Source organism: Rhinoraja longicauda, chromosome 25 (assembly GCF_053455715.1).
Source record: "Rhinoraja longicauda isolate Sanriku21f chromosome 25, sRhiLon1.1, whole genome shotgun sequence".
NCBI lineage: Eukaryota > Metazoa > Chordata > Chondrichthyes > Rajiformes > Arhynchobatidae > Rhinoraja > Rhinoraja longicauda.
Window position 1 is genome coordinate 22,729,652 of NC_135977.1, and position 12,452 is coordinate 22,742,103.

Below are 12,452 nucleotides of genomic sequence, written 5' to 3' on the forward strand. Positions count from 1 at the left end.
CGTTCTCTAGTTCTTTATAATTTCATACACCTTGATAAAATTCTCTCTTTTCCTCCCCTACAAGGGAGAAAGAACCTGAGCTTAGTCAATCTTCCCTCAAAACTAATTCCCCAGCCCCAGATATCTGCTTGTCAAGCTCATCTTAGTTTTCTCTATCACATCCTTTCTGTTATATGGCGAATAGAATTGAATGTTGTACTGAGATGCGGCACAAATTAGGGTGTTATATTCAAGTATTTCTAAAATTTGCAACAGAAGAGAGTGTTTTGCTCTTCAAAGGAGCATGTCCCTGACCCTGCCATGCTCATCCGACCCTCCAAACTGTAATTCCTTTCACTCACCCAAATAGCAATACGTTTAAAAATCCCTTAGCTTCCTGCCTTGGTGGGTGGGAAACTCGGCACAATGTTTCCTGCTGGTAAATAAAAGCTCCACAACCAACCTCTCCACTCTCACCACTTGGTTACAGTAGTATTTTCCAATATAACCATCACTCTAGGAACTGTACGAGGTATGTGTCCATATGGTATGGTACTTTACCATTTTTATGTCATGGTGGGAAACCAGGGAAGAAAGTCACTTATCTGACATTGCCAATGTTATTTAAAGAGTCAGGCAGCAGTATTATACAGTCATAGAGTCAGTCATATAGCAGGGAAACAGGCTCTTTGGCCCAACACGTCTATGCAAATCAAAAAGCTTCACTTTCCCCATTTAGCCACTAAACCATTCCTATCCATGTACTTGTCCACGTCTTTTAAATGTTGTTATTGTATTTGCCTTAACTACCTCTCCGGCAGCTTGTTCCATATATCCAGCAACCTGTCTGAGAGAAAGATGTCTCTTATTAAATATTTCCCCTCTCACCTTAAACCTATGCCCTCTAGATCTTGATTTCTCTACCCTGGAAAAATGACTGTATTTGTCCTATCAATTCCCCTCGTGATTTTAAACACCTCTATAAGATTACCTCTCAGCCTTGTTGCTCCAAGGAATAAAGTCTTAACCTGCCTGACCCTCTACACCTTAGGTCCTTGAGTCCTGGCAACATGCTCGTAAATCTTCTCTGGACCCTTTCTAGCTCACTGGCATTTTTGGAATAGCAGGTCGACCAAAACTGAACACAATTAACAAAAACAATATTAAAAGGAGCCAAGCACAGAAAGACCAAATTCTGAGAAATTGTTTAACAAATCCAATCCTAATTTTTATAAAGTAGTTGGAAAGATATGGTGCAAAAATGACAAATCTGCCAATAATCACACAAGCTAGCATTGAATAATAAATGAAAATATCAAGGCAGGTCTAATTACCTGGAGAGGATGTGACGTTATCAAGCTGTCTTTGGTTATCGTTGATTTTCTTCTCCAGACTCTGTACCTTTTGTTCAAGTTTTGATTTATCGGATTCCAATGATTGAACTACTGACTGCAATTTCTTTGCCATGGTATTCTCACTTCGCAGCACTGCAACCTGCAAATCAAGCCGTATTAAGTGTCACAAATGGATGTTTCAGCAGGAAATTAAGAACCATTAGAGCAGTACAGAGGCACAGCCGTTGAGTTTCTGCCTAACAGTGCCAGAGACCCAGGTTCGATCTGATTACGGATGTTGTCAGTGTCGAATTTGTATTTTCTCCGAGACCGCGTGCGTTTTTCCCGGGTGCTCTGGTTTCCTCCCACATTCTAAATACGTGAAGGTTTGTAGGTTAATTGCCTCAAGTGTGTAGTCTGTGAAACTGGGATAACAGAGAACTAGTGTACGGGTGACCATTGGTTTTAACGGACTTGGTGGGAAGAACGGCGTATTTCCACGCTGCATCACTAAACTAAAATTTTAAATGGTCATAAAGCCTTGAAAAAAAAGGTATCTCGGGCACCTCCCTATACATGCAGCTCATTACAAAAAAATCAGAATCATTGGTGCAATAAAGCCATCACATGCTTACTCGCAGAAATTAACATCTTAGTACAACATTCAGTACTGATTCCATCATTTAGCGTTTTAAAATTAAGATTTATTGGCTTATTGCCATTGTCACTTGCCACTTGCTTATTGCCATATTAAATAACACCCATCGAACCTAAATCAGTATTTTTTATTAATGACAATGAAGTGAAAATTCAAGCATACAGATATTAATATCTTAATAATGTAACATTAATTTATTTTACTTGAACTTTCAGTTGAACATTGTTTAATGATATCATATGGGAAAAACTGGATTACAGGAGGATGTCAGACCTGAAACTCATTGTAACAACACTGTAATCGGAACACTGAATTTAACTCCCACTCCTTGAAATTAAGTTGAAATGAGTCTAAATTTCCCAAAACAGTTCTGTCAGAGATATCGACTTTCTAACAAAAGCTGAATGGAGGCTACTACCGTCGTCAAAATATTACTTTGAGAATACATGGCTGCCTTAGAAGCGTGGGCATTTTCAATCCCGCAAGCAAAGTCATCAAGTATCTTAGACAAGTGACTCAACTCCTGGAGTGAGCCACTTCTTTGGGGTGTCACTAAGGCACAACTTGTAAAGCAGTGCTAGTGACCCGGGTTCAATCCTGACTTTGGGTCCTGTCTATGACGGAGTTCGCATGCTCTCCATGCAAGTTTCCTCAGGCCTCCTCAGACATCTCAAAAATGTGTAGGAAAGTAGATTATTTAGCCACTGCAAATTTTCCCTGCAGTGTAGGCGAATGATAGAATCACAGAGCAGGGGAGTTATTCAAAATGAAGGAAAAATAAAACAGATGAATGTAGGATCAATGTAAATAGGTGTTTTATGATCGGAGTGGACATGATGGGATGGAAGGCCTGTTACTATACTGTATCTTTCCATTAGTTATTTTATGACTCCTGACACTGACATTTTCTCACTATCTACAAGACACAAGTCAGGAGTGCACAATGGAATGAATGAATGAATGAATGAATGAATAAGTTTATTGGCCAAGTATGCACATACAAGGAATGTGCCTTGGTGCTCCGCTCACAAATGACAACACAAACATATAGTTAACAATTAAGAATAAAGCATAAACACATCAAAACAATAAGGATACATCATTATGGTCCAAACATGTGGGTGAAAATAAACCAGAGCAAAAAAGAGACTACAGACTTTGGTTATTGAGTAGAACTATCACTTGTGGAAAAAAGCTATTTTTATGTCTGGCTGTGGCTGCTTTGACAGTCCGGAGTTGCCTTCCAGAGGGAAGTGCTTCGAAGAGTTTGTGGCCAGGGTGAGAGATGATCTTGCCCACTCGCTTCCTGGCCCTTGCAGTGTACAGTTCGTCAATGGGGAAAGGTTGCAGCCAACAACCTTTTCAGCTGTGCGAATGATCCGTTGCAGCCTCCGGATGTCGTGCTCGGTGGCTGAGCCAAAGCAGACCATAATGGACGGACGGACTCAATGATAGTATAGAATTGGACCATCGTTGCCTGTGGCAGATTGTGTTTCTTCAGTTGGCGCAGGAAGTACATCCTCTGTTGGGCCTTTTTGACTGTGGAGTCGATGGTGGCCCCCCATTTAAGGTTCCTGGAGATGATGGTTCCAAGGAACTTAAATGACTCCACAGATGTGACTATGGTGTTGTTGATGGTGAGTGTGGGTAGGGGAGGGGGATCTCTTCTTAAGTCTCTCCACTTGCATGCAAAAGTAGTACTCGAATACTCTCCACTTGCGTGCAAAAGTAGTACTCCAACTCAAAAAGCAAGACATCACCCTGGATGAAGCAGTTTGTTTGATTGGCATCATAAACTATGCCCCAACTATTTACTCCCTCCAGTATCAGAGCAGCATGGTTGCAGTGTGCCCATCTACAACATGCACTTGTTATTCCTCTTTTGGCTTTCCTGACAGAATCATTCAAACTTGCACCACCTATCATCAGCAGGCACATGGTAAGATCATAAAATATAGGGGCAGAATTACGCCATTTGGCCCAGGATCTGCACAACCATTTGATCATGGTTGATCCATTTTTAACCCCATTCTCCGACCTTCTCCCCGTAACCGTTATTAACTTCGACAGCAGCACCATCTGCAGTTTTCCTCCATGTTACACACCACACAGCCTTGGAAAACATTGCTGTTCTTTGGACCTTGGGCCTTCCTATTCAACAGCACTGAAAGTGTAGCCAAGGACTGGGATTGCAGCAGTTCAAGAAGCTGGCTATTCAAGGGCAATTAGGGGTGTGTATTAAATTCTGGGCCTGCCAGCAATACCTTACAAACTATAAATAGTAAAAGATAAAACAGATTATCATAACCCAATTGCTTTGTAAAAATGTAAGGGCTTTGGGGTGTACTATCTCTTTCCCTACCATAATACATGTGCAAACCTTTTTAATGTAAATATCACGACCAGCAACATTACTGACCAAGATTTAGTTAACTGAACTATAAGTATTTCTATCAACCTGAAATCAGTTTCCTGGCCTGCATGGAAAATTCTTGTCATCCACTTTCATGAACATTTACACTTGGATTCCATGTTGTGAATACTGATGATAACGACCTACAAAACTATTTTGTCAACAATCACTCCTGTTATTTTTGACCAATTTAAGTACTTAAACAATTTTTCCCCATTTGCTTGTATATTTCCAATTTTTTGCCACCTTTAACAACTTGTACCTCATTCTTGAGTTTCTCTAGTTCTTTGTCTTTATCTGTGATCAAGGCACTGGTAGTAGCGATGGATTTCTGTAAAGAATTTTTGTCGTCTTCAAAGTCTTTCTTTAATAAAGATTCTCTGCAGAAAAATAAAAATCTCAGAATACTAATCATATCAAAGTTTAAAATAAAAATTAAGTTCAGCGATTTCATTTTCACTTGTATTCAGCAGCACGAAACAGACCAAAATTGAGCTCATCATGTTACTATTAAAAGCCAATGAGCAAATTTTATTCATTATAATATTTTGGTGATACTTTTTTAGAAATAGGAAATCTTATACTTACATCTTCAGTTTGTTGTGTCAACAGTGTGACATTTTAAGAACTGCAGCAAGACATAAAAACTATTCCATATTCGTTTTGGCCACACTGACACCAAACTCCATTTAAGGGTAAGTGAACATGCATGATTTTGCATACCACTGATATATACACAATATTCATAAAGCACAGCACTGCTCAATTCAACAGTCGTATGTTTTACTGTTAAGGTGCTAATTTAACACCATAAATACACACAAAATCCTAAATTAGTTATAATCTGACATCCATAAAAGGCACATGATGCCAAGCAACAATGATAACATGCATATCTCTGCAAATGCATTTACTGGTGCATGCAAATGATTCTCTATTGTGAATCCTGCTGATATCTGCTTGCTCCCTCTTTGCAAATGGCGCAAACATCAGCTTTTATATAAGACTACAAAAAATGACATTTGCACAGAAAGAAGCTGGGTAGAGGAAACATTCAGATTCAGTAGACAAAGTGCAGGTTCATTGAGACACATAACATGCTAAACGAAATGAAACCAATTCTTTGAGCGGAGATGGCAATATAAACTGCTAAATTGATTTTCATGCTATCAGGAATGAGAAAATTAAGTGGAGAACCTGGGTTTTATAGCAAAAAGAACGCAATGCTTGTCTTAGGTGGCTTTTATTGGCATTTCCTCTTACTTCCCAGTGCAAGGCTGGTTAACCACCTGCAATTTAGCAAGCTGCAATTTCTTTAAACACCAGCTCTCTTGGCAATCTCTCTTCAGACCTTGCCAGAATGATAGAAGTGAGATAGACATTCTACTAAAGTATAGGTTGAATGCACTTGGGGTTAAGCAAAGGACTATGCTTTTCTGGTAGGGATGGAAAGCTGAGGGCGATGTCTGAAATGGTTGAAACCATCATCCCAATGGAGGGATAGGTTATGGCTATTTTTTTAAAAAAACACACACCATGCTTTTCCAGTATAATTTAAAAAATATATTGGCAGGATGTAAATTGGCAGGACTAATATCAATAGACAATAGGTGCAGGAGTAGGCCATTCGGCCCTTCGAGCCAGCACCACCATTCAATGTGATCATGGCTGATCATTCTCAATCAGTACCCCGTTCCTGCCTTCTCCCCATACCAATTGACTATCCCCTATAGCCTTTGAGGAGGTTAGGATATGACCCTTGCTCAACTACTCCGTTACACTTGGTAATACAAACAAATTAAATAACATGTTTTCCATTTTATATTCTTGTAGGAGATGGGAATCAATACTAGGGAAACATATGTTTTCCAATTGTTGTTGGTATTTAGTACAGCTGAGGCTGAGATTCATACTTTATATGACAATGTAAAGGTTTGTACTGTCAACTCTCAAAGGAACTAGTTTGATATCATCCTTCATTATATTAGATTAGTATCACATTGGACTGGGTTACATGTTCTCACATTCCAAATTTGGCCATTGGAAGCAGGTTCCCCTCATGAAAATAAATATGGAATGCAAGTTATCATAATGTCTGTCCTATGCCCTTTTAAGGGGTGCCCTCAGAGTAAGACCTTTTAAATGAAAAGTTGTGTATTTTTAAGATGGTGGGGGGGTATACAGGTATAGGGTCATGAACAGAGTTCCAATCAAGCAGAATGTTTTTGCCACCTGCTTGAATGCTGCTGGATCTGTATTCATCCAGGCACATGAGCATTTACAATCATTCTCATGAATTGTGCCATGTAGGTGGTAGAAAGGCTGATGATTTGCTGCAGAAGACCCATCCTCTTGCATGAAGCCACAGAATTTATATAGCTGAGCTTTGGTCGATGTTGAAGATAGAGGACCATGTGATGCCCAGGTCTACCTGCATCCAGGTGGGGACTGCATCATTTTGAGGAGCTCCAACTCGAGTTGAACATTGCACAATCATCAATAAACATTCCCATTCCTGACCTTACTTTGGAAGGCAAGTCATTAATGCAGCAGCTGAAGATAGCTGGGCTTAGCACACTGCCCTGATGAACCCCTGCAATGTCTTGGGCCTGCAAAGATTGATCTCCAACAACCTTGACAAAGCAGCACTGTTGTAGTTTGCCCATCCCATTTATTTTCGGGGAATTGATGAATGAATGAAATAAACTTAAGGGAAGGGAGGAAAGTAGTACAGTTCCAAATTGTCTCCCTAGAATTGTTTGTTAAGAGTAACCAATTTCAAAGTATGTGAAGTGTAAATGTAATGGCAAAGAAGCTTAATTCCATTTGGTGCAATATTAGTTTAGCACTTGATGCTGCAGCATCAAGGACCAATGCATTATCTAGGACAAGGTTATTTAATACAATTTCTTGATGCAATTTTTCAAAATACAGCTTCACTGAAAGAAATCCATATGCAAACTGATGGTTTATTTTAAACTACTAAATAATAGAATCCTCGGAAAAGACAAAGCACAAAAAATTAAAGTCTTTCTGCCAAAGTATTAGCTTTTTTTTAAAAATTGAAAGTTATCTTTACTTTCAGGATGGAAAGAATTAGCTTATCTTTCTTCTAGAGTACCAAATTCTTACTAGGTTTAATTGTAAACTGGGCAATTCAGCACAAGGATTTTATAAAAAGCAAAAGGTTTTCTTTGGGATATTGTTCCAAATACTGCTGTAATGGGGTTAATAATAATAAAAGCATTGCCTGGAATAAGCACTTTTAATATGATTAAAATGATATATTGCTACCAGATTCAATGAAAATGAAATTACTCTGCTCTGTACCAAATATTCCCTCTCCCTCAAGTTATCTATATATCTTTTTAGACCTTGAATATTTTCTGATCTAACATTGACATTTCATAGATGAAAAGGCAGCGTGTTTGAAAGGAAAATTTGACGGATTACAACTCACTTTTTCTTTTTAAAAATAAAGAACTAAACTGTTTGCTCTTCTGAGCTTCCTAACCTAGCCAAATGTCAGGAACACTACCAAGGAGAAGTTTGATATATCTAACTACAGAAGATGATTTTAGGGTAGAAGATCAAAAGCCAAGTTGAAGAGGATAATATTTTTTTGGAGCATCTTAAAGGAAAGTGGAATGGAGATATGCAAGATTTTCGGAGGGATTTCTTGAGGTTGAGGTATTGACAGCTCGATTTAACCAATGATGATGGAAGTAATACAGTCCAGAGAGGCCAGACATATTGAAGTGTTATAGGGTTAGAAGAGTTACGGTGAATACCTAGCGTTATAATTTTGAGGGATTTGAAAACAAGATTGCCAAGTTGCTTAGCTGAGTCAACAGAGATCACCAACTATAGGGACGATGGATGATCTGAAATTTGATGCCGGTTTGGGAATGGATACCAGATATTTTGATGATTCAAGTTTATTAAAGGGAGAACGAGAACATGTAATGGTTGTATTCACATTCAACACATGCATCAAGAGCAGATGAACTGAAGTAGGAGACGGGGAAAGATTTGTTGTAAGTCAATGATTTGATACTATTGTTTTAAATCACAGACCTTTCAGTCTTTCCTTTTCCAAATTATAGCTGCCATTCCATGGAAATCAAATCTACTATTAAGAATCATTGTTCTCTACAGGTGGTGCATTGTATGTTAGTTTGCTACAAACTTATACGATTGGAGAAATATTTTGACTGTACGGTGATGGAATCTTTTATAATGAATGTTTGTTTAATTAGCTTGTTTAATTATCAAAGCAGCAATGAAGGAGAACAAAAAAACTGAACATAAGTGCAACATCAATAATACGGGGACCTGAGCAATTGGCAAATATTAAAATAGTTAAGCATGAAAGATTAAATGATCAAGTGATTATATAAAAAATAATATCCATTGGTTTAGAATAATGGCTGATAAAGTGAGAATTAACCTGAGGAACAGTAGTTTGCTGTAGCATATGCTCTTAAATAACAGATGAAAATGTGAACAAGACAGTTTCATCTTCACTCACTTCTTTTGACTGTTCTTGCCCAATAACATTTATAAGCCCTGAGGCAGCGGATCTATTAGCTGAGCATCCACCCCCAAGACAATCTGGAAGGATAATCACCCAGTGTTTATTCAATAGAAACGGTCCTTTCAAGTTCTAAAATTTCAAATTTGCCAGTGCTGACATTCACAAAATTAACCATGAGTAAAAATGGTAAAAAGAATTAGTGACAAAGATAAAAAATAATACTTTGATGCACTAGAAGGTACTCAATAAGAATAACATGGATTTGACTCAATGAATAAAAAATAAATTACCTGAGGATTGCCTCTCTCTTCCACTGCCACTCTAAACTGAAATGAATGGAGTTAATGAATCCAAACCATGCCTAGCATGTTTAGGGTGAAGAAGCAAAATCCCCCACTGTGATTTGGGGGCATTACAGGAAGTTGGTGCTCTGCTCCTGGACTCTAAGAGGGACCCAATGTCAATGCACAATTGGAAAATTGCCAAAGGACACTTCTTTGGAAACTCAGGGCCTTTGGGTGCAAACTGGCTTATGTGGAATTTTGCAGCCAACTTTCAATACGGTATAAAACAAAGTGTTTGTTCACAAGCACACACACACCTGCACGCACACATACATGCACGACAACCAAGGTAAAATTAGTGCTCATGCTTTTTTTGCTGAATAGCCAAGCAGATCAAGGGGCCAAATAGCCTGCAACTGATGCTATTTTTTCTTTATATTTTGTGACACTTTGATAATTTTATGTTGTGCACCCTCAAAACTAAACAGATGGTCCAAACATATTTGCCCAAGGATTCCTTCAGGAGAGACTGCCAACCAGTCAGGACAGAATGTATGATTTATTTGATTAATTCACAGGTTCGCTGTCATCTCTAATTATTCCATGAACAGAGCAATATGTGGGCCAAGGAATTCTATTTGAGAGAATAGACAAGGCAATCATATTGGTGGGTCTGGAGTCATTTAGCCACAACAGGCAAAGATAGCAAAAACAGTTTAAAAAAAAACTATAATGGAAATAACTTGAAATTAACAGGCCACATTTCAAAAATGAGCTTTAAATGGAGAAATATTAAGCAGTTGTGATTATTATATTGGTTCCAGAAGTAGTTTACCAAACTTGGTGTCAAATAATTAGGAAGGTAGGTGGATTATGTTTTAGGTTGGTTCTATATTGCCTGGAAGAGGTAAACCAAATGAGCTGCATAGTCTCTGTGTTTGGCATTTACATTAGGTGAAAGAGGAAATGTATTTTCTATTTTTTTAAATCTCTAAAGGGTCCTGAACTTATACTAAGATCAAGGAATGTGCAAAATAAACCCAAAAAATACTAGTAATAAATTCTTGTTAAAATATATTGCGATAATGCATCATTTAGACTAGAGCAATTTTCTTCATGATGTAGCTATTTAAACTCGGTTATCCAATTAGATGGCTTAAATTGGCAACTGCACAGGAATTCCAAACATTGACAGCATTTAGACTATCTTATGACATTTCTCCAAAACAAATTTCACAGTGCTTTTTGTTTTTGTAAATTGTTTCAAAAGGTTCCTTGCATCACCCAGATTCTCCTCTTACTGTTAAAGTAAGAAAAAAGTCTAGTCATGAAGCAAATACCTTAAAGTGTTATTGGGCAAGCTTTAAAATGCAAGATAACAAGAAGCACAAGTTAGAAACATGGAAGAAAAAATGCAAATTACAATCCAGGAAGTTACACAATTCCGCATTAAATGGTTTATTTCGTTAAAAAACTGCTTGAAATAATTCACACAGAAGCAAGACACAGTAAAGGAAGGTTGCAGCCATTGTATGTACAAAAAATTATTATGGTTTGATTGGTTTTGGCTACTTATTGTAACGTGGATAGACTTTTTTCAGTCTTACCATCAAAGACAGACAGATTTAGCAAGGACAGCAAAATTAGGAGGAGAAAGAGAGGAGGGAGATGAGGTTTTGTAAGTAAAGCAGAGAGACAATGACACTTTGCAAGCCACAGTGACTTGTTTGACATTGCGTTAGCACAGAAACAGAAGTCAATGTTCAATAAACTAGAAATACATTTATCTTTCAAAGATTAACATTAATTTAACTAAAGGCATATTTTCAATTACAATTCAAAGGTTTATTCTTGATTGTCAGAAATTGCTTCAAAATGTATATTTAAACAAATGTCTCGAGAGATGCTGTATCATTTTGACAGCAAGCAACAAAAAAGTATATTTGCAATTTTCTGACAATACCAAGAACAGACACAGACTTAAGAGTGTTTTTAGTTACTTTTAAATTGGGTTCTGAAACAATTCAGCATGACTCAGTTCAAAATATAATTCTAGGACAAAAAAGGTTATAGAGAATACTGTTCTGTGCTCTTTTCACAAACAAAAAGTTCCAAAACAGCATTCAATGGTCATCCAAATTTAGCCAGCTACAATTAATCTTAAAAATGGAAAAAGTAAATATTTAAACAGTGCACACACTTAATTATTTTGACCTAGTCTTGCTGTATTATCTTGGAACTCAATATATAATATTCATCTCAAGTAGAAAGTCATAATTTCTTAAAAAAAAATGCATGCTGGATAGAACTACAACAGCCCAATAAAATTGTTCGACTTTTCTATTAGCAATTTGCATCTAGTTCAGGCCCAAATGAAGTAACTATTCCATCTGTGCCCTTGCAGATTTTATGAACTTTATCCTACATAACTACGGCCATGTAAACTCATATTACTCAACGTGCATTAATAATATTGAGGAGCAACTGTATTCTTTTTATGTTAAGAAAGCTTTGATTTGGATTTAATCTCAAGCCAGATCTGGGTCACAGCAAAAGGACGAGAAAATTGCTTTGGATTTTTTATTTTAAACAGGTAGAGGATAAATGTTGATTCTATAATCAAATGCAGTGCAAAAGACAGATTTGTGCAATCAAAAATTGTTTGTTTATCTTATTCGATAAGTGAATTATTAAAAAAGTAAAAGCTTAACTGCGGATTAATTCAAAATTATGATATTTACTAATAATTTAAATTCATTAACTGGATAAAATGCTAACATATTCTTAAATCCTACCTAATTTGATGGCTAATAGCTATCAACCAAATTGGGGTCTTCAACTTTACGGCATTGAAATATAAATTCTACATAATTTTATGAACATCTGACAACAACGAATTTAGCTGCAAATGTTTTGGAATGCTTAGGTTAGTTCAGTAGTATATAACTTTAAATATTTACTTTACTTTTGGAATCAGCTATTGAAAACATGAAAATATTACAATGGGAGAGTTCAATTGCAATTTATATATTAAAGCTAATCTCCGATGAGGAAAAACAATTACTATTTCACATTTTTTTTTAAATGAGGCCAACTGCACAAATGCTCTAAAATAACAAGTAAAGAGGTCACATGTTAAATTTAAAACAGAGTTCAATTATTTCAACAGATTCTATCATCGCGCAAATGTTGAAAATATGCTTACGATAAAAATAACAAGTTGTGCACTGATCAAGCCCCAATTTTT

At 36.9% G+C, this 12,452-nt stretch overlaps 1 protein-coding gene across 1 annotated transcript in view; it reads right to left on the reverse strand.

Moving 5' to 3' along the window:
• Positions 1-12,452, reverse strand: part of clip1a (CAP-GLY domain containing linker protein 1a) — a 139,281-nt gene that overhangs the window by 18,904 nt on the left and 107,925 nt on the right. The window contains 3 exon segments of the mRNA XM_078421673.1: positions 1,314-1,473; positions 4,647-4,764; positions 9,212-9,247. Of these exon segments, the coding sequence (XP_078277799.1) occupies positions 1,314-1,473; positions 4,647-4,764; positions 9,212-9,247 (314 nt within the window).